Below are 23,572 nucleotides of genomic sequence, written 5' to 3'. Positions count from 1 at the left end.
TGTTCAGTTTATCTTCATTAAAAGACCACATTCATGTGAGACCAATAGAATAATTGATTAACTTTCAAACTCCTCCGCTGTCTCTCCTCTGCAAGATGATGAGTCATTTTATTTTGACCTCAAAGTGCACAGGCATGAATATTACAGACAGTCTAAGACAGTGAATTGAACATCAGTACATAACGTTTACTGTGTAACAAGACCTAATCTGGAACTCGGATATGCAGAAAACAACATTGTTATTGTTATAAGCAAAACTTCAACATTGCACAAGTTTTGTGTCCCACCTTCAAGAGAACTCTACCTTTTGATATTTTAGAAAGTGTGTTTACTATTTTACTGGTGGAGAGTCTGTAACAACAATGGAAACAGGTAAGGAATTCAAAATACAATAAATAGATATATCTTATTCATGACAAATCCCGAGATGGACGTAAGGGACAAAGAGACACTGGGGGGTTAGCTGAGGGGTCAAGTTTTGTGTGTTACACAAAGCGGAGTATTCCTCCCTTCTCCTGGCTCTGTCTGGAGAGGGCCAGCCCCCAGACACCTATGGGTCACTATGCATTCACCTCTACATCAATAATGTATGGCTCTGGCTACATTTAACCCATCATGCACTGGAACCACACACTGGGAGGTGCTAGAGACTATATCCCCCTCTATAGTACAGAGTACAGATTAAACATATTTGAACAGATAGAAAGGGCAATGTTTGTAAAGTCAATGTTTACAAAGTCAATGTTTGGAAGGTTAAGTAGGCAAAATCAAATTAGATATGATATTATGTCATACTCCCATTTATTTTCAATCACCTCTCTCACCTCTGTTTAAATGTGACTGGCTGTAATTTAATATATCAAAGTATAATTTTCAATGCATTTGCAAGATGCCTGAACTTAAATTTTACCATAGGCTCCCATTAGATCTCTATATTGAATCATGATGCTGTCTGCGATGATGATATTGATTCATGAGAGGTTTGAGTGGGGCTGTAAAAGCCTCAACACTCCCATATATGACGTTTCAACTTTTCTGGGAGGTTATTGGTTATTAGTGTATTCTGGCACAAGCAGGTTTTTTTATCTGGTCCCCGGCCAATCAAGAAGATAACATTTTAGATTGAGTAGCCTGCAAGTTATCTAGTTCCTCAATACTTTCGATTGACTGACTAGCAAGGCTCGTTGTTAGTGTGGGTCCGAATAGTGAATAACATTGCTTCATTGTTCAACTTCGGTCTCGCTGTAACTGTGCTGTGCTGTGCATACATACGGCTGCATTTTCGACAGAGTTGCCCTGTAGCTCTCCACGCGCGCAAGTGACAAGGAAGAGATTTCAGCACTGGAGCTGTCCACGCAATCTTTTTGACGGACTCGCATCACTCTTATCACCTATGCTATAGGTTATTTCGATCACATTTGCCATATAGATTTGTAAGTGAGTCTATTTGAGTGAGTGTCACGCATACATAAAATACCATTCAATGCATTGTGGTAAAGAAACACTAGTAAGCTAAACCCGCACATCGCCTACTTTTCATTCAATCGAAGCCTTGCAATGCTGGGTAGCCGTGCGTGAGGCACAAGAAAAAAGGAATTCTCAAGTCACGGTGGAGAGTTGTCCGATTTTTATCTCAGGTAAATTCCGTTTATTTATATTTTCAATATGACAGAGATTAACAGCAACATTGTTAGATAACACAACGTTTCACAGTTGCATTTCCAAAGACTTTTTGATTGATGCGTCAAGGATGACAAGGCTCGAATCGAATCTGGGGTTATTGCAGCAGCTATAGAATTTTTCTTTATCAGACAATTATTGATCGCTGTGTTTTAAAATGAACATTCATAGGCGGGATTTAGTGATCTAGTGTCATGAAGTTCCTCGCATTTCTTTATGTGCAACCAGGGTGACACGCACATTTGCGGGTTTGTAATGGAGGCTTGGCATTAGACCGTTTTGCAGGCAATCAAGGTCAGCTCTCAGACGGGTGCGGATCCTAGCCACACATGATTATGTCATGCATTATAACCTCTCGTTGGGTGGTTCAACCTACCTTTGGTTCAGTACTACTACAGCCTGTGTATCCCATCCTGGGCTAATCCTTTGGTAAACACAGGCCCTGTGCCTGGGGAATCCTAGTGCCCTGGACTGAGTCCTGCTCCCCAGCCTGTGACAGATCTCCTGCCTTTTGCACAGTGCCCATTGTCAGCTTCTCTCAGCCTCAGTGTATTGGCTGGCACTGGCACAGCCTCTCAGTTTGCCTGGCAGCCTGTGAATGCCAACATGGGGACTCCTCTCTAAGGATGCATTTAGAATTAAATTCCTCCACTTCCAGGCGCTTCTGTGTTCTCGGTGTACCAGAGATATGGAATCCCAGCAGGTCAGGGAGATTTTGTCTCAGGCATTTTTGTGTATGTTTTTATTAGATTTTTTATTTCACCTTTATTTAACCAGGTAGGCTAGTTGAGAACAAGTTCTCATTTGCAACTGCGACCTGGCCAAGATAAAGCATAGCAGTGTGAACAGACAACACAGAGTTACACATGGAGTAAACAATTAACAAGTCAATAACACAGTAGAAAAAAAGGGGAGTCTATATACATTGTGTGCAAAAGGCATGAGGAGGTAGGCGAATAATTACAATTGTGCAGATTAACACTGGAGTGATAAATGATCAGATGGTCATGTACAGGTAGAGATATTGGTGTGCAAAAGAGCAGAAAAGTAAATAAATAAAAACTGTATGGGGATGAGGTAGGTAAAAATGGGTGTGCTATTTACCGATAGACTATGTACAGCTGCAGCGATCGGTTAGCTGCTCAGATAGCAGATGTTTGAAGTTGGTGAGGGAGATAAAAGTCTCCAACTTCAGCGATTTTTGCAATTCGTTCCAGTGCGGCCAAATGAGGTGTTGGCTTTAGGGATGATCAGTGAGATACACCTGCTGGAGCGCGTGCTACGGATGGGTGTTGCCATCGTGACCAGTGAACTGAGATAAGGCAGAGCTTTACCTGTTTACCAGTGTGTGTGTGTGTGTGGTTATTTTGTGTGTGTATGGTTGTTTTGTATGTGTGTGGGTGGTTTTTGTGTGTGTGTGTGGTTGTTTTGTATGTGTGTGGGTGGTTTTTGTGTGTGTGTGTGTGGTTGTTTTGTGTGTGTGTGGTTGTTTTGTGTGTGTATGGTTGTTTTGTATGTGTCTGGGTGGTTTTGTGTGTGTGTGTAGTTGTTTTGTGTGTGCTTGTATTTGTGTTTACAATTCTGCTCACTGGTGAAGGCCTGGCCTGGTGGAACTTGTTAGTGTAATTAGTTCCAGGTCTTTGCTCTGCGGGTCCATGGATGAGATACTTGGCTAAATGGGATTCATTCCCATGAACAGGAATGCTATGTGGCACCCCCATTCAATTAATATCCCCCCACAATCCCGGCATGAAAAGGAGGACTGGTTGGGATTCTAATCTGCACATATGTACATGGACAACCAACTCTGTAATCAGACCCAGCACCTTAACCCCTACTGTCAAACTGGGTTCAATACAGAAACTAGAGCTGTTCTTTATGATCATAAACTGTCTGTTGGGAAAAGCCTGTACAAAAGTCTCGATCAAATATATTCTCTTAAATCCACCAGTTTGCATAATGCAGGATAAAAGATCGCCATTGTAGGAGCTTAACGTGGATGACATTCCTCAGGGACACCTGTGCAGACGAGGTGTCTGACAGAATACTAATGGACAACCAAGGTGTCCTAATACACTGTTTTACAAGGCTCACAGGAGCCAACCCATTCTAATTCCAACCCAAGATTAATGTCCTGTTTTGCATACGCTCTGCCTGTGCCAAAATGTCGTCTCTGCGGGACAAAAATAGATTCTCTATTACACCGAAGACTTCAAGTATTTTGGGGGGGTATTATCCATGAAATGTACAAAATAAATGTCAAATCAAATTGACTGACTTTCATCAGTGCACAGTGTTGTGTTGGTGAATTATGGTATTGTTCATTGTATCACTTCCCTTCAGTGGGCTCTGAGCAGGGCTGGCAATGCCAGACATGGTCTCGTTCTCATAAATCATGTCTGACCAGTGGAGTGTAGAGAGCCTACAAAAAGGATTACTGGGAGCAAGAGCTAGATCAGGGGGGTTTAAAGAGCACCATGGTGCCATCTTCCTCCAAAAGTATCAATATTTCATTACACCAAGACAGTGCTGTGAGCTCCAGCCATCCTGTTCACCACCATTGGGTGCTTTGCTTCATAGAGCAAACCCAGATGTCTTTGTTAAAGCTGACAAGCTGATAAAACTGATTCAAATGTTTCTATAGGCAACACAAATATATTCAGACTTTAACACTCTACGTGAAAGTGCTCTTATTTAGCTTGTGCAAATTCTATTTGCTGTAGCTCTGCCAAAAACACTGCACAATCATTATTCCTGCTGTGTTACACTATGTACCCAGCTCACCATAGGCTTTACGAGTCTTGTTATATGCAACAATATGAAAGATACAAGTGCCCATAAAAGTGCCTAGAATTCCGCCCGTACAGTATCTCGAGACCTAGTGGGAGAATATCCAGACTGTTGCGGTGGAGCTTGTTCAGAATGGGATTGCATCAAGTCCTGCCATGCATCAAGTCCTGTCCCAAGGAGTGGCCATGTTTTCCTTCCCATCTACTTCTTATTTTTATCCAGGGGCATTTAAATCATTCAGAGTGGTTCAACCTTCTGTGCAGAGCAGCACAGGCAGCTGCTCCTGTAGGAAGCTTGTGAACACACAGCCCGAGGGAACCACAGCACTCCTCCTCATTTCTATGGATTTAGCCTGCGTTGTAGTATGTGGGCCAAAAGATAGTTGTTTGCCACCCTCCAGACATTTTCAGTCTTTAGTCCCGTTTGTAAATAAATACAGTTTTCACATCTATGAATTCTCACATTCTGAGTGTCTTCTGAGGTAAGATTAGTGTAAGATACTCTAATGAGAACACCAGTCAAGTGTGAGGGGAAGTATAATGTTCAAATGTTATGCATTTTTGACAGTTTCATGGCAAAGGCTTTGGGTTAGAAGACCTGCTAGATAACCAGTGGCATATTTCTAAATTCCCTTTATTACATCAGTGTGCAAAGCACTGACCCACGTGTGTCAGCTTTGACTTGCCCACAGGAGAACAATAAATAAGGCCCTCGTTTAAAATTCACAAGTTAACCTCAAAACGGTGAGGTCTCCTACACTGCTCAGTCTCTCTGTGAGCAGCGGAGGCTCCAGCTCCATCTCCATGGGAGGATGTTACGTAATGAAAGGTGGACAATGTCTTATGTCTATCAGGGGGTTCCAGGCCCTTTTAGTCAGGATATGGAAGTGTGTTTGTGCCAGGTCTGGTCAGCCAGGGATGGCCTCTAGTGGAGCTTGACTGTAGCCTTCCTGTGGTTCTCCTCGGATGCCCTGTTAGATAGTCTATCATAGAGCCTCATTACTGTGTCTGTCTGTCTGATGTGTCACCCGTCCCCCGTCACCTCAACACTCTGTAGGAGGATGGACACATCACTGGCTGAGATTAATTAGAGCAGCATAATAATCTCCTCCTGGCACTCAAAAGACTTTGATGAGCTTGTGTTCACACTATGTCCCCCTGCTCCCTGTCTGTCAGTCTGACTGTCCACCCGTCCATCTGTCTGAGCTGCTAGTTTCAGGAGGTCCACAGAAAGAGGCTGTACCAGCAAAGGCAGTAAAGGCCGATGGGTGTTTGGGAAGAGTGTCCTATCCTCCAAATCCTGTCATTGAGCAAGATTCAATAATATACCAAAAAAGGTCCACGCACAGAAGTCTCAAAACTGTAGTCATATTAGAGCTAACTGAGAGAAAGAGAGGACAGGACAAAGGCAGGGAAGCACTCCGATGGTGCTCTAGATGAATGGGATTGGATTTCACACAACCACTTATCTGGAGCGTGGCTGGATGAGATTGCATTTCAGATCGCGACACGTGTCCTCTAAGTACCATGTAATCAACTTGAATCCCCAACAGCCCCCTTTTCAATAACGGAATTCATGGTCTCGAATGAGCCGAGTGGAATAAGTGAAAGTAGTTCTTTGTTTGTTACAGGAGCCACTGAAGATTACTGTGTTTTGTTCTACTCTTCCCATTCATTTTATTTGTTGATTTATGTTTAATGCTCATATCTAAAGTCATTTAATGTGATTGATGAGCATTAATGGTGGCAATCCAGGACCAGGAATGGCTGAGCTCAGTCTGGTGATAGATCATGATTCCACAAGGCACAGACGTCAATTCAACGTCTAGTCCATGTTGAAATGACATGGAAACAACTTTAGTTCAACCAGTCCAGGGGGATGCGTAACTGTACATGAGAATGGAACCATTATGCACACGCACACAAAGTTGGTCAACATATCACATTAATCGTAACGCTTGATAAAATGGCAAGTCCAATTAGCCATATCTCTCAAACAAAAGGTATGCCATGCACGCAGCAATGAGTACCCATCTCTCTCTCTCTCTCTCTCTCTCTCTCTCTCTCTCTCTCTCTCTCTCTCTCTCTCTCTCTCTCTCTCTCTCTCTCTCTCTCTCTCTCTCTCTCTCTCTCTCTCTCTCTCTCTCTCTCTCTCTCTCTCTCTCTCTGTAGTCATGGGAGTGCTCATGTCTAAGAAGCATCAGGTGGAGAAGGTGCAGAAATGCACCTCAGTCGTCTCCGCCTTTCAGGAAGGGGTAAAGGAACGTGCCCCATCCACAACAAACCAGGAGGAAGGATCCAAAGAGGAAAGAGAGGGGCCGACTGAAGCCTCGCCACCACCCAACCTGGAGGAGAAGGAGGAGGCAGAGCACAGAGAGGCAGACAGCAAAGCGGGGCCCTCAGGGACCTCCCAGCAGGCTGCAACTTCGGCCCCCACCAGGGACGAGTGTAAGGTCAACCAGGAGGCCTGGAATAGGTTACGGGACGGAAAGGGGGTGGAGCCTGAGGATCTGGACAAGACCGGCCATCAGCTCACCCCAACTGCCTTTGTACGTCCCAAGAGAGATGCCAACGTTGACCAGCCTATGGAGATAGCACTGGGACAGAGAGAGCAGGTAAGATTGTGTGGGATACAGTACAATAAAGGGTTTACTTTGTTCTTTAAACCCCTGAATTTTTAAGATATGTGACAGAAGGAATTACCATGGCAACTGCAGACTTATCTCCGTGAACTCCAGTTGAGTTGGGATGTTTAGACTGAAAAGAGACCTAAACATCTGTTAAGTATGCTGAGTCTTTAGTATTTTCCCCCATAGGTGAGATAATGTGTGTTTGATGTATGCTTTTGTCACACCAGCTATTTTCCCTCTACTCTACGGTAGAGCCTTTGTGTTGGCGTCTAAGTGCTCTTCATAGAGAGAATGCTGTTGTGTGGGCAGGTGCTCAAGCTGTCTCTGTGAGGAGGCCTTGGCCTCTGCCTCACATCCCAGGGTCACCATGACTAATAGGGGTCCTGAAGTGGTCAGAGACGGGGGCGGGGTTCAGGACTGGACCAGATGACCAATTAGTCGCTTGTGGCTATTAGGAAGAGCAGACTTTTATAATAGGACTCTCAGAGAGGATTGAGATTGTTTTTATGCTTTAAATCACTCTAATGGTGCTCATCAGAAACAAAAAGTAGAACAGAGAGTGGACTATTTTCAGTAGTGAGGAATAACATGTTACAGCTGCAGGGACAGCCTAGAGAGGAGCAGACGAAACATTAAGATTAAGACGTATAAAGAGGAGGAAGGGAAGTGCTACTAAGGTCCACAATAGTCCATTTTGGTAGATAGAAGGTGCTCTTTGGGACTCCCTGACGAAGGCCATGCAGCCGAAACGTGTCGGTAAAAAAAAGAAACTTTGTTTCTATTGAACATGCCATACTAATGAAGGCATTTTAATTAATTATATGAAGAGTTGGTCCTCCTTTCTTTAAGATTAAGAAGTTATCACATCAAATCAAATCACATTTTATTTGTCACATTCACATGGTGAACAGATGTTAATGCGAGTGTAGTGAAATGCTTGTGCTTCTAGTTCCGACAATGCAGTAATAACCAACGAGTAATCTAACCTAACAATTCCACAACGACTACCTTATACACACAAGTGTAAAGGGATAAAGAATATGTACATAAAGATATATGAATGAGTGATGGTACAGAACGGCATAGGCAAGATGCAGTGGATGGTATCGAGTACAGTATATACATATGAAAAGAGTAATGTAGGGTATGTGAACATTATATTATATTAAGTGGCATTGTTTAAAGTGCTAGTGATACATACATTTTTACATCAATTTCCATTATTAAAGTGGCTGGAGTTGAGTCAGTATGTTGGCAGCAGCCACTCAATGTTAGTGGTGGCTGTTTAACAGTCTGATGGCCTTGAGATAGAAGCTGTTTTTCAGTCTCTCGGCCCCTGCTTTGATGCACCTGTTCTGACCTCGCCTTCTGGATGATAGCGGGGTGAACAGGCAGTGGCTCGGATGGTTGTTGTCCTTGATGATCTTTATGGCCTTCCTGTGACATCGGGTGGTGTAGGTGTCCTGGAGGGCAGGTAGTCTGCCCCCGGTGATGCGTTGTGCAAACCTCACTACCCTCTGGAGAGCCTTACGGTTGTAGGCGGAGCAGTTGCCGTACCAGGCGGTGATACAGCCCCAATGGATGCTTAAAACTTCAAACTTACTACCCTCTCCAGGACTGTCCCGTCGATGTGGATAGGGGGGTGCTCCCTCTGCTGTTTCCTGAAGTCCACAATCATCTCCTTTGTTTTGTTGACGTTGAGTGTGAGGTTATTTTCCTGACACCACACACCGAGGGCCCTCACCTCCTCCCTGTAGGACGTCTCGTCTTTGTTGGTAATCAAGCCTACCACTGTGGTGTCGTCTGCAAACTTGATGATTGAGTTGGAGGTGTGCATGGCCACACAGTCGTGGGTGAACAGAGAGTACAGGAGAGGGCTCAGAACGCACCCTTGTGGGACCCCAATGTTGAGGATCAGCGGGGTGGAGATGTTGTTACCTACCCTCACCACCTGGGAATGGCCCGTCAGGAAGTCCAGTACCCAGTTGCACAGGACGGGGTCGAGACCCAGGGTCTCAAGCTTAATGATGAGTTTGGAGGGTACTATGGTGTTAAATGCTGAGCTGTAGTCGATGTACAGCATTCTCACATAGGTATTCCTCTTGTCCAGATGGGTTAGGGCAGTATGCAGTGTGGTTGCAATTGCGTCATCTGTGGACCTATTGAGGCGGTAAGCAAATTGGAGTGGGTCTAGGGTGTCAGGTAGGGTGGAGGTGATATGGTCCTTGACTAGTCTCTCAAAGCACTTCATGATGACGGAAGTGAGTGCTACGTGGCGGTAGTCGTTTACCTCAGCTACCTTAGCTTTCTTGGGAACAGGAACAGTGGTGGCCCTCTTGAAGCATGTGGGAACAGCAGACTGGGATAAGGATTGATTGAATATGTCCGTAAACATACCAGCCAGCTGGTTTGCGCATGCTCTGAGGACGCGGCTGGGGATGCCGTCTGGGCCTGCAGCCTTGCGAGGGTTAACACGTTTAAATGTTTTACTCATGTCGACTGCAGTGAAGGAGAGTCCGCAGGTTTTGGTAGCGGGCCGTGTCAGTGGCACTGTATTGTCCTCAAACCGAGCAAAAGCGTTATTTAGTCTGTCTGGGAGCAAGACACCCTGGTCCGCGACGTGGCTGGTTTTCTTTTTGTAATCCATGATTGACTGTAGACCCTGCCACATACCTCTTGTGTCTGAGCCGTTGAATTGCGACTCTACTTTGTCTCTATACTGACACTTAGCTTGTTTGATTGCCTTGCAGAGGGAATAGCTACACTGTTTGTATTCCGTCATGTTTCCGGTCACCTTGCCCTGGTTAAAAGCAGTGGTTCGCGCTTTCAGTTTCGCGCGAATGCTGCCATCAATCCACGGTTTCTGGTTTGGGAATGTTTTAATCGTTGCTGTGGGTATAACATCGTCAATGCACTTTATAATGAACGCTCACCGAATCAGCGTATTGGTCAATGTCAGAATCAGATTGGTCGGACCAGCGTTGAACAGACCTGAGCGCGAGAGCTTCTTGTTTTAGTCTCTGTCTGTAGGCTGGAAGCAACGAAATGGAGTCGTGGTCAGCTTTTCCGAAAGGAGGGCAGGGGAGGGCCTTCTATGCGTCACGGAAGTTAGAATAACAATGATCGAGGGTTTTACCAGCCCTGGTTGCACAATTGATATGCTGATAGAATTTAGGGAGTCTTGTTTTCAGATTAGCCTTGTTAAAATCCCCAGCTACAATGAATGCATCCTCAGGATATGTGGTTTCCAGTTTACATAGAGTCAAATGAAGTTTGTTCAGGGCCATCGATGTGTCTGCTTTGGGGGGAATATATACGGCTGTGATTATAATCGGAGAGAATTCCCTTGGTAGATAATGCGGTCAACATTTGATTGTGAGGAATTCTAAGTCAGGTGAACAGAAGGACTTGAGTTCCTGTATGTTGTTATGATCACACCACGTCTCGTTAATCATAAGGCATACCCCCCGCCCCTCTTCTTACCAGAAAGATGCTTGTTTCTGTCAGCACGATGCGTGAAGAAACCAGCTGTCTGCACCGACTCCGATAGAGTCTCTCGAGTGAGCCATGTTTCCGTGAAGCAAAGAATGTTACAGTCTCTGATGTCTCTCTGGAATGCTACCCTTGCTCGGATTTCATCAATCTTATTGTCAAGAGACTGGAAATTGGCGAGTAGTATGCTAGGGAGTGGTGCGCGATGTGCCCGTCTCCGGAGCCTGACCAGAAGACTGCTTCGTTTGCCCCTTTTACAACGTCATTGTTTTGGGTCGCCGGCTGGGATCCGATCCATTGTCCTGGGTGGAAGGCAGAACACACGATCCGCTTCGGGAAAGTCATATTCCTGGTTGTAATAATGGTGAGTTGAAGCTGCTCTTATATTCAGTAGTTCCTCCCAACTGTATGTAATGAAACCTAAGATTACCTGGGGTACCAATGTAAGAAATAACACGTAAAAAAAACAAAATACTGCATAGTTTCCTAGGAACGCGAAGCGAAGCGGCCATCTCTGTCGGCGCCGGAAGTAGACCGCGTTATTGAAACGGATGGCCAAAGTGTAGAAGCAACAGAATATTGTTATTTGTATTTGTATTTATTAAGGATCCCCATTAGCTGTTGCCACGGAAGCAGCTACTCTTCCTGAGGTCCAAACCCATTAAGGCACTTACAGTACATATAAAACAAAATATAAAACAGTACATCATATAACATTATTACACCACTACATATCTACAATACAAAATGTATAATACCACCTTACAACAATATTACAGTGTGCGTGTGTGTGCTAGCGCTTGTGTGCAAATGCGTGTGTCTGTACCTTTGTGTGTGTCTCTTCACAGTCCATGCTGTTCCATAAGTTATATTTTTATCTACTGCTTGCATCAGTTACCTGATGTGGAAAAGAGTACCATGTAGTCATGGCTCTATGTAGTACTGTGTGCCTCCCATAGTCTCTTCTGGACTTGGGGATTATGAAGAGACCTCTGGTGGCATGTCTTGTGGGGTATGCATGGCTGTCTGAGCTGTGTGCTCGTAGTTTAAACAGACACCTCGGGGCATTCAGCATGTCAACACTTCTTACAAAAACAAGTAGTGATGAAGTCAGTCTCTCCTCCACTTTGAGCCAATAGAGATTGACATATCATACATTTTTAGCTCTCCTTGTACATTTAAGTGCCAGCCGTGCTGCCCTGTTCTGAGCCAATTGTAATTTTCCTAAGCCCCTCTTCGTGGCACCTGACCACACAACTGAACAGTAGTTCAGGTGCGACAAAACTAGGACCGGTAGGACCTGCCTTGTTGATAATGGACTTCTCCCCATCTTAGTAACTCTTGTATCAATATGTTTTGACCAATATATATGTTTAACAGTTTACGATCCAGCGTTTAGTCAACTCAATTTCCACATTATTCATTACAAGATTTAGTTGAGGTTTAGGGTTTAGTGAACGATTTGTCCCAAATACAACGCTTTTCGTTTTTGAAAGATTTAGGACTATCTTATTCCTTGCCACCCATTCTGAAACTAACTGAAGCTCTTTGTTAAGTGTTGCAGTCTTTTCAGTCGCTGTAGTTATAAAGATGAGCATAACACTTGTTACAAAAGATAATAGATAACAGATATCAGCCTTAAATTAAATTGTTCATGTTTGGAGCTGTAGGATACTTCACATAAGAGAGGAAAATGAGCAGTGCTGTGTTTTTCGTAGATTAGTCATCAAGGAAGTACTCAAAGTCTTGGTGGAACCAGATATGATTATGATATTGGCAGGCAATTTCAGCCTCCTTCATGATTGGGTAAAATCAAGAGAGAAACTTCTCCTTTCCTATCAGGCTCTCTACAGATAACTGTAGTTAGAATCCTCACACAGGATGACTCACACATAATGATACCAGACAAGATAGCTAGAAACTGTTGAGTTACATCTGTTTCATAATGTGATGAGAGTATAGACCACTATGTCTCTAGGAATAGGTTTGAGTATAGAGCATGGGGGAGGTATGATTCCTCCTGGCTATAGTCACCTGTAAGGGACCAGGTTTAATGAGGTCAGTCCATAAGACTGTGACGATAGTAACGTTTTTCATCCTGAGGTCAAAGCAGTATTAGAGGTTAATACTAAGAGACTGACTGACTGCGCTATGATATAAGTTCCCACTATAATAATATTGACTGTGTAGACAGTCATAATTCTTCTGCCTGTGAATGGTCCTGAGGGATGGACCTGAAATCACCTGAAAGAGAGACACTAAACTGATGACTCAAAATGACACGTTACTATGAAATTAAACAGTGAATCTACACTTTAATCATATTTGTTTGATTGTATGGCGGTATTGACACAACATTCTTTGCATTCACTGTTTGATCAATCCAATAACCTGTCTAGACTGTAACATTCAGGAGAGAACAGCTAGCCTTCAACATGGTGACATGTGATTCAAAGCTCGTCTTTCTGACAGTCTTTGTGAGAGAGAGGTGTGTCACGGGATTATTTCTATATTTAAAACCCTAATGGAGAAGCTTAATGGAGTGGGTATGAAAGTTTGATTATGAAAATATGTTGAATGGATGCTTTGGGATTTGGGCAATGAAACCCTTTATATACTTTCCTACTTAGATGAACTTATGGATACCATTTCTATGGTCTCTGTGTCCAATATGAAGGAAGTTAGAGGTAGTTTTGCGAGCCAATGCCAACTAGCTTTAGCGCAATGACTGGAAGTCTATGGAAGTCTTATCTGCAAGAATGCTAGCGCTAGTTAGCAACTTCCTTCATACTGCACTCAGAGACATAAAAATGGTATTCACGAGTTCATCTTTCTCTGGTGAAGTAGATATGACTTTACCGTTATAGGATCAAAATCCTTTTTTCAGCCCATACTACTTAGTCATTTGGATAAGTCAGTGACTACATATGATTCTCAGACATATACAGTAGATGGATCTTTCAGCTAGTGGATTTGGAACAGAACTTACAAATCTCCTACTTAGGATTCAACCCCCACCTCATGCTTTAGGAGTATGGTCTTTAACCCAATGACCTGATTTGCCTTTTCCCCAGCCGGTGAACGATGAGATGTGTGAGGTGTGTGAGGTGTGGACGGCCGACGACCTGTTTCCCTGCAGGACCTGCACACGGGTCTTCCATGATGGCTGTCTGAGTGAAATGGGCTACGTGCGTCCCGAACTCCTGCAGGAGATGAGGGAGACAGCTCACACCGCGACAGGCTGGAGCTGTTACTACTGCGTCAGTCACTCAGTCAATAATCACCTCCTATTGGCTATTCACAAAGACCAACCACACTCCACAAAGACCGCTATTTCACCTTTGTATGATGCATACCCACTACTGTGACTATAACAGTCACAACTTTAAACAACACACACTTTATGAACCTGAACACACCTTGCACCCACACACACATCTGTATATAAGTGTATTCTCTTACTACACTTCCAGACAGATCCTCTTTCCCAAGTGTATGTTTATAAAAGGACAGTAATACATCATTTGGAGGAAATGTTGAATGCGTGCCAAGATTCTTAATCTCATAATGAATTAAATAGCTTGTCTTCAACATGAAGGACACTCCACTAATCTTTGGAGAAGCAATGTGCAATATGGTACAATTAAAGTATAGACAGCGTAAGGGTGCAATTCCTAAAGTGCTCTTCGGACTAATGTAGAGGGCTTATCTTACTGATGTAGGATATTAATTTGATCCGTCTGTTGCAGGATAATTTACTTATAGTGTATTTGAGAATTAAAAAAGCCTTCTGAAGTTTGTAATTTTCACTTTGAAATTTCAGACTTGATTTTCCCTTACGCAGAATGTAATAAAATCGTACAAAAACTGTCAAATAATTATAATCCACATGATAATGAACATTTCCTGTTGCTGACGGATTATTTTCCTGCTGGTGCGAACTGGCTCAAATTAGGATCCTACATCTGTATTTTTGCAGACTGTGAGAGTTGAAGCTGATTGAGAGACTTTGATGAGTACAAAAGAGGCCGTTTTTAGACAGTTTGAGAAGGGACATCGATAGGGCCAATTGACTTCTTCCTCGCTGGCCCATAATCAGTATGAGTGTGAGGCAGAAAGTGAAGAGAAGCGTGATAGTGGAAGAAGATGAAAGTGACAATGAGAAAAATACACCTTTTCATCTATGAAGAGTTGAGCTCTAAGAACTGTTGTCAAAGCTTCAGACAAACACTAATTTATTTTATCGCCTGGGAAAGTCATCCAAAATGACCCCTTTGAAATGTAATTTCACAGCTTTGGTGTTGTGTCATTCTCACATCTCCTCTCATCCACAGTCACGGGGCTTGGGGATTTGCCTGAGGTGGTGAGAGCTGGTGCTGCCGTCACCACTGACTAGACTTTTCCAATATCGAGGAGACCAAAAAGTCACCCTCTTGTCCCTATTATTTTATTGTGGTTGCTTAAGGGTCTTTGCAACATAATAATTAATAGCTTGTAATCATTTATAATCATTTATAACTCCCCCTGGTGCTCAGGATAGAGTAACCTACTGTATTTCAACTTGTTTGGATTGTGGATGAACAAATACATTTAAAAAAACTTTAAGCATTACTCGGGAGACTAAAATATAAATCGGAAACAACTAGTGCGCGTCATCCAATTGATTTCTATTGTTGACACTTATGATTAGTTATGCTCCCTGAGGATTTCAAAAGGGATTTGTTTTGTTCACCATGAACTGATCTTGAGCGATAGTTTAACAAACCTGCCAGAGAATACACAAACACAAACCAAGAAAGTGGGTTGTGGTGTTTAACTAGACACCCAGCTCAACACATCCCACTACGTACAGATACAGAAAAGCTTTCTCTCTTTCAAACATGAAGTCAGCAGTATCCCCGTGCTGAGGAGATTGAGCACTGTGGATATCGAGTGAGAGTGAGTGACTCTGGTACACAGCTGATCAATGCACTCGCATTTATGGGTTTATTTGCAGACCCGTGTTGAACGCAGTGTGTTTACGCAAATCCTGGAAAAGTACAAATGTCACCCAGCAGGCCATTTTCATCAGCCCCCAGATTTGATTCACCACTCCTGCACCCCCTCCTCTTCTGGTGTGCTCCTGTTCTGACAGCACCACAGTTCCAGATCAGTGGCACATAGGAAGAGTTTATTTTATGATATCTGGCAGGCAGAGTTTGGACTCTTTAGCATACATGTGAAGAATAAACTATTTAAGGGATACGCCTGTCTTTCCTGGAACTATTGTTTATTTGATTCCTTTAAGGGATTAGCAAGAATGCAAAGAGCACACCCAAAGCCCTAGTTTTGGACTCATATCCTGTTTTGAGCTCCATATTAGTGCATAAAATCCAAATACATTTTCAGAGGTGATGCTACTGGAAATCAAAACGGCCTGATTTCCATAACCCTGGGCTATCCAGAGATTTCACATATCATGGCCAATTATCCACCCCAAGTATTACAGTCTGTCATTCTCATCCTCCAACTCCCTCCCCGCAACTTGCTCATCAGAGATAGACAGTGTAGAGAAACTTAGCAACCTCCACACACCTGCTGCACACAATTCACTTAATAGAAGGTTTAATGTGTGTTCAACCTGAACTGCACCCTTGCCAAGGAGTGTAGTAAAATGGCTGCTGGGCTTACATTTTCCTATTACCATGGTCGTTTATTCCAAACCATCTAGTACACACTTGACACACTTGTCTATAAAAATAGCTTCTGAGAAACTGCATAATAAGCAAACAAAGGCATTCTGGATCATTTATGATGCACCCTGAACTGAATTTAGACACACAGCACATGAATCCACTAGGGTTTGCTCCATTAGAGAGCATATGAGGGCAGCGGGGCACACTTTGGGCTGACCCATACTTAATTAGCTTCAGACATGAGTTTATATCAGATCTCTCCCCATTAATAGTGACCTTCGCCCCTTTCTCCCATAGGACAACGTGAACCTGCTCCTGACTGAAGAGGAGATGTACAGCCTGATGGAAACCTTCAAACAGTGCAAGATCATCCCTGGTCAGTCATAATGTCATGGTGCTTCTGCTGCACCTCTAGAAAACAATACATAACACAGCCGTCAGATCTGCATTATCTGGGACAACTAGGCTTTATTGGGTATAGCACTGTAGACAGTGATTAATAGATCAATACCCCCAGTACATTGTATATACAGGTTGTTCTCATTCACTTCAAGCATCTCTGAGCCAACCCTCTAAGCACATAAGCAAAAGGTTGCTGAGAACCGAATGGTGCCAAAGCTCTCTGTTTTTGTAATGCACAATGTCGTGTCTCTGACTGATTAAATTATATGACAGGCTATTTTATCAAATTGATTACCAAATGTTTGATTGATTACATGATCGAATTAAACTATGCAACAGTTAACTTGTTAATAACCTGGGGCACCACGGAACAGTGTTTATAGAGCAGCTGTCTTCCCGAATAAACTCTTAAAGATCTGAAGATCTTTTATATCAATAGCAGTTCATTATTAATCATCACCTTATTCAGTCTCATCTGAATGTCGTAAAATTCTTGGTTATCTGCACGAACCCTGGCTAACAAGTTGAATCAGCAATACAAAAATTGGCTTAATTATTTATTTACTATAAACCTAAATAATCACACAGAATTACATATACACAGGATAGATCATACATCGATTACTAATGATGTCATAAAAGAAAAAGTCCTTAGCGGACAAAACTGATATGACAGCTGGTTACACAAAGAAAGGGGGTTGGGTTTGAATGAAAGAGCGGGAAGATTGAGAGACAAAGGGGATTGGGTCTCTATCAGACCTTGAGAAGCTATGCTACTGTAAATACAGAATCTTATGCTTTCTAATTACTGCCTTTTCGTAAAAGGAAAATGCATGATTATATTTACTCTGAGCTGCGCTTCGATAGATGGGTCGAAGATGGAAGACTGGTTTGCCCAGCAGAGATTGCCATTGTCCTTTGAATAATCTTTCTGGTCATAGTGTTGTAGAGCGGATACGTTGAAGTACCCTGTTGTTCTCAGGAGATTGTCTGTCCTTTCCTAGGCCACGTACATTTACAGCTGCAGCTGATAACTTGACGTCTAGGATGTATCACTTCTTTAGTAAATAAGAGTTTAAAGTTCATACCAAATTACCATAATCAGCTTGCGCTGTATTCTGGATGGTCTAGTAGAAATTCATCCTTCCAGCGTGGTGATTGTCACTTCCGCGTGATGTAAATCTTATATAAATTTCATTATGTAGAGTGGATATTCAACCATTCGCAACCACAGCTCACGCTGGGGTTTTCTTAGTCTGATGTGAATTGGGTCACAGGGGCTTTTATACTGGAGAAGAGAAGGGCGTGTTTCATCCCTCTCCAACCAATGTCTGTTCACTTGGGCGTGGCCACTGTGTGAGCATAGTTTACTTATGAAAACAATTCTCTCATTTAGAAGGCTAAAATTTAAACTTTTCACAAATAGTTTCATATTTAAACATTTAAATTTCACAACAATTCCATGTGAATCTGATAACTAGACTGTGTAGACTTTCTAAGATACAATTTATGTTGTCCTGTCATCGGTAATAATGTTCCAAACAACAACTCTCTAACATCATAGTCTTTAAGTACGAACGGACACTTTCAACTGGTTGGATTACAGAAATATTGTTCCATTCCCCAACTTGTAGATGTTACCATACAATCTCTATGTTTACAAAGGCCTTTCCAAGAATCCATTCTGTAGAGTGGAGAGAATAGGAGAAAAGGTATTTATGGGGGGGGCATAAGCCTCACCCAACAGGGAAACGTCATGACAACAAGTTCATAGTAACTAATCAATATGTCTCTGTAACTTCTTGTTACTGTATGTATTTCTTAGCAATTGTCTGTTACAGGTTTCTATAAAACTGCACATTGTGCTTCAGCCTGGTTTCCATCGCAATGTGTGATATAAATGACAGGCGTTCTCGGGATTTGTGAAATTAATAATAATCATAAACTAATTGCATCTGGATCACTGCTTGTGGAGATTAATTTGTGGGTGTTGTGATGAACTGCTCTTGCTGTACAGAGTCGTGCCTGGTGTCAGATGAGCTGCTGCAGTACCGCCACTTTGTGTCCAAGCAACTGTTTGAGAAGGACCTCTCTGATGAACAGGAGGAGGAGGTGTTGGCCCAATTCGCTGCCCTGGACCCGGAGAAGAGGGGCCAGATCGAGTGGTCTGACTTCCTCTACCACGAGTCCCTGGAAGTGCTCAAGAAGTTCCGCACAGAGGTACCAGAATCCATCAGAACCCACTAAATCTGTGGCATTCAAGTGTGGTGTGTTACACATTGACACACGTGCATATAGACACATACACACACAAACTCTCATCCTCTGGATGCCTTTGTTCCCAGAACTCCTTGGTGCGGCTGTTGAGTGCTAAGGAGCGGGACCATGTGCGGTCAGTGTTCATGGGTTTGGACCTGGATAAAGACAGTGTGGTCACAGGAGCAGAGACCCGTTGGGCCCAGCAGTCCTGGTTTCAGAAGCTCAGCAAGGAGTCCCAGTCCTGCAATGTGAGGTGAGCACAACACTGTTGAGCCCATAACCATCCATCCACAGGAGATGAGGTTGAGAAGTTAATTAAATGTCTGTCACAGACTCACAGTCAGGAGCTTCTACTCAAGGGGAAAATAGAACTCAATCAGTACAAGGTAATGTGAAAAATTCCTCAAGCCTCTTTAATCCGCTTCATACTCTAGAACTAATAACACTTAACAAAGATATGTTTAATTTAACGTGGCATGAGATGCAGAAACGTCATTGACTGTGCCTGAGAGGTGTGAACTAAAGCTTACTACTGGGGTTTCATCAGTTTCATTTCCCCTGTTGCAGCCGAGGAATGTACTTTTCTGCTTTGCATGCAGGTGCACGGTTAGGGAAAATAAATCATTGAAATAAAGGGTTTGATGACAATTCTGATGGAGAAAGTCCTGCATACGCCAAACTGTCAAGAATATTGCCCTGGAGGCAGAACTGAGTGTTTGGTATTAGTTTAAGGTTAGGGTTAGGCATTAGGGTTAGCAGTGCGGTTAATGTCAGGGTTAAGGTTAAGTTTAAAATCAGATTTGTATGACTTTGTGGCTGTGCTAGCTGGTGACCACTCTGCAGAGCTGCCTTCAGTTCAAGATTCATGACAATAAATGCCAACCGGCACAAAGTTGATTCTAATTCATTAAACAGTGAACCCTCTTTGAGTAGAATATTTATTTATATCGCTCACCTCTCTTAATCTCACCGCTCCTCATCTCAGTGTGGATAATTGCACTGTCTGTGATTGGAGACTTTCTCTCAGGTACTGATTCATTCACAATTCTTCACTGATTGAGTCAGTGTGTGCGTGCGTGCATGTGACTGTGTGAATGGACTACCCTGTGCTGGCCTCCTTCATTGTTATATGTCATGTCATACCATTCCATCCGCCTTATCACCTTATGTCCCATCCTTCAGACTCATTGGATTGTGTTCTCCTGTGAATTGTGGGTAAGTGACAAAGCACTGCATGGGTTAGCAATGGGTTATCAGTATTTTGTCTTCTCTTTAGCGTCTCCAAGCCCTCAATCCACAAGTAATCTCACACGTCCTATTCCTTTTTGAAGTTCCACCCATAATTTCACTCACCCTCTCACCAAGGCCAGGATAAAGTCCACCTGAGGAATACTGGAATCATAGAGCAAACACTACAGGTGGGATCTATAAAAATCCAAGAACAATTGAGATGTCTTGCTTATACACAAAGAGCCCTTCATATGATGACTCCCTGTTGGTTTGAGCTGTGGATAAGAAATATCCAGTCCTCTCAGAGGGTTCAAAGGGCAAACTTTTGTTCTCCTGTGAGAAGCTCTAGAAGGCTACCCTCGTCAGCTTTAAGAAGACACGGGGGGCCAAGTGGATGTGAAAGGGTCTGGTCCCTACGCCAAGGACCGAGCATGCATTCTAATTCACCTCTTAGGTCAGACAAGACCACAATGTGCTCATAGAGATTACTCACAGTGTATAATATATACATACTATTAAGCCAGAGAGTGCAACAAGACTGAGGATGTAGCAGAAAGTGTTCAAGTATTCATCTTTCATCGAAGAGGTTTACATGCAGAGCAAACCGTGAGCCTGTCTCTTCCTCTATCTTTAATAATTCATGAGTTGGCCTGTGGCCTGGAAGAAAGCCATTTGGTCTCAATAACCCACTGAGATATTTTCAATGTGGTTTTGCATTAGATTTCTACCTGACCTCTTCACAGATTAAACTAATTGCTTTTCAAAGCTAAATGGTGTCTTGTCCTTGGCAGACATGTTGGAAACTCAATGCCACCTATTGTAGCGTATAGTGAATCTGTCTGTCTTGTGTGTTATTTTCCTGCTGCAGTATTAGCCATGTTGGCCCAATATCTGACAGCAGCCCAGCCAGCTCCAGCAGTGAGAGAAGCACTCAGAAAGATGACAGGTATATAATAAATATAATTGTGTGTTTGCAGGCATATACGTGCTTGAGTGTGTGTGTGTGTGTGTGTCTGTCCTTAGTTGACCTCAGTTTAGAGGATATGGCTCCCTAACCGCTTCTCTGTTCCCATCACCAGACCAGTGAGCTGGGATGACTTCCTGAGGGAGAGTGCCATCTACATCCTCGCTGCCCGGCCCAACAGCTCGGCAATGCATATCCGTCTGCCCCTATAGCCCCAGCGACCTCACCTTGCCTGGGCCGGGCCCCACCATAGAGAGAAGGCCTCCCCTGGAAGTGAGCCGGTACCATTGCACTGTAGGGGAATACTGTACCACTCAGAGACTTGACAGAATAAGCCATCAACAGATCTCCTGCTTCACACCATAGATCAATGACCAACTGACAGCAACAGTCAACGACCCACTGACAGCAACAATCAATGACCTACAAGTACTTACTGAGGGTAAAATGATAAACAACCTGACAACACAAGCTGACAATCCACTGGTTATAGATACTCCTGAAACACAGCATAAAAAGCAACAGCCCATTTTCAACACAAGCCAACAATTCACTGATGCTTTGAAGACTTGGGGTATCCTGGTAGGCACACATTCCCCTAAACGATAACTACTATATACAGTCAATTTGTCATGCTACAGTCTTACAAACCTCTGTATGATCAATTCAATTGGATTAGAATGGCAATGATAGGCTGTCTTATACTATCACATATCCTGCTATTGGGTAAAGCATCATTTTTGGATCAGCTTCCGTATGGTAACACTGTTTTGTATCACTTGGCATCATACTTGTGGATCATAAAATAGTAATCTGTCATTTAGGGAGATTTTGTAGCCCCTTCAAATCTTGGTTAATGAGTGTATAGGACTGACCGTGCAACTGCTCCAGATCAGCACATGTACCAAACAGGAATAACAGCTATCCGCATACATAATATTATATATTAAGACATGCCATACCTACAAGTATAATGACATATTATTATGCATTAAAAAGCTGTATTTATTCCTATACCCTCTAAGCTATTTTCAGTTTTTCCACTCACTTGTTCAAGATCCATATATTTTTGATGATTATGATATTGTAATGGACACTAACCCAGTATCTGGCCTGTACATTCAGCCATAAGTACATTTTCTCTTGTAATGTAGTAGTCCAACCACTGCGTATGTATGCTATGACAAAGTAGAATTTTCTGCTCCTGCTGCCATTCCAATCTTGTATTTGAACACTGCCATTTAGATTTGTACGGCTTTGAGGATTATTTATTGGAGTTTAAATCATGCATTGGAAAGGAATATCTCCTTAGGATGAAGGTTGAAGCCCACGCATTAGGCCTTCATGATACTTGCATAAGCATTGCTTCAGACCTGGCTTTGTGGACATAACAGTTTGCCTTAGTTAGGGGAACATGTTGATACATTTTCCAAGGTGCTGCAGTATGTCATGTTTATGCTTATGTAATGAAGGTCCACTTGTCTGGTATCCTGGCCTGAAGTAGGTCATTACTTCAATCCTAAGAGGGTAAATGCTTTGGAATTATGTGACAGTGCTGAAATAAATGAATGGCATAAACCCTCCTAAATCACTCTCTGTACAACGTATTTCTATGCTAAGTGTCCAATTCCCAAGGAACAAAAATAATGGCTTTAGATAAATAATTCATTTTAACACACCATCAAAACCATTATCTGACCATTTCCCTAAAGCATCCAAAGTTGAAATGGTCGTTGAGAGTTTAGTGTTTTTACTAGGTGACATCTGCTCTATCAAGATAAATAAAAGAGTTCAAAACAGTAAATAAATAAACGCCAACAGCACTGTAGGTAGTAGTGACTAACCATTTTACCCTAAGCAGCTAAGTGGACAAATAAAGGAGCATGCCCAGGGAGTGTTGAGGCCAGAGCGGAATGGAGAGGCTCAATGAAAACACTCTAAGTTTCTCCAATACACACAGACACAGTATTTCATAACGGATTACATTAACACTTAAATAACATTTGATTTGATGCTGGTTCCAGTGAGATCGTAAAAGGCACAGAGTAAACCGCATTCTTCCGGGCTGGCTGGTTTTGAAAGGAGCCCTACCTTGTGGAGGAAGAAAAATATTAACAGTGTATGGCTACTGCCACGCACACCACTGAGCACTATCCCTGAGGGTTTGTCAATATTGTTCTTCTGAGAAATAAAAGATTGGATACTGTAGCCATCTCTAAATTGAGATTCAAGCTTGGAGAAAGAGAGAGAGGGAGCATCCTTCTTCGATGATAATATTCTAGTCCCATGTTAACTGGCAACTCTGTAAACAGTAACAGGTAAGTCTACGTCAACACAAAACAGAGCTCTGTAGCACCTCAATCAATGTGTAAAGTCGCATTTGATTTAGCCTTATAACATTTTGCTTACAGCAAATACTATTATTTACCACAGCAATGATTCACTTAGAGT

General features: G+C 42.8%; 1 protein-coding gene across 1 annotated transcript; it reads left to right on the top strand.

Moving 5' to 3' along the window:
* Positions 1-1,149: 1,149 nt before the first annotated feature.
* LOC118385228 (PHD finger protein 24-like) lies at positions 1,150-22,135 on the top strand. Its single transcript, XM_035772190.2, has 8 exons — positions 1,150-1,637; positions 6,642-7,084; positions 13,666-13,851; positions 16,564-16,642; positions 18,686-18,888; positions 19,014-19,180; positions 21,026-21,103; positions 21,237-22,135. Exons 2-8 carry the CDS (start codon positions 6,644-6,646, stop codon positions 21,331-21,333), a joined length of 1,251 nt encoding a protein of 416 aa, XP_035628083.1. The 5' UTR covers positions 1,150-1,637; positions 6,642-6,643; the 3' UTR covers positions 21,334-22,135.
* The last annotated feature ends 1,437 nt before the right edge of the window (positions 22,136-23,572 follow it).

Source organism: Oncorhynchus keta, chromosome 6 (assembly GCF_023373465.1).
Source record: "Oncorhynchus keta strain PuntledgeMale-10-30-2019 chromosome 6, Oket_V2, whole genome shotgun sequence".
Classification (NCBI taxonomy): Eukaryota; Metazoa; Chordata; class Actinopteri; order Salmoniformes; family Salmonidae; genus Oncorhynchus; species Oncorhynchus keta.
The sequence above is the reverse complement of the archived record's forward strand: the minus strand, read 5'-3'. Positions and strand labels throughout refer to the sequence as shown.

Coding starts and splice junctions, on each gene's coding strand:
- LOC118385228 (XM_035772190.2), top strand. CDS start 6,644: ATGGGAGTGCTCATGTCTAAGAAGCATCAGGTGGAGAAGGTGCAGAAA. Junction 7,085..13,665: donor CACTGGGACAGAGAGAGCAG/GTAAGATTGTGT, acceptor CCTTTTCCCCAG/CCGGTGAACGATGAGATGTG. Junction 18,889..19,013: donor TCAAGAAGTTCCGCACAGAG/GTACCAGAATCC, acceptor CTTTGTTCCCAG/AACTCCTTGGTGCGGCTGTT.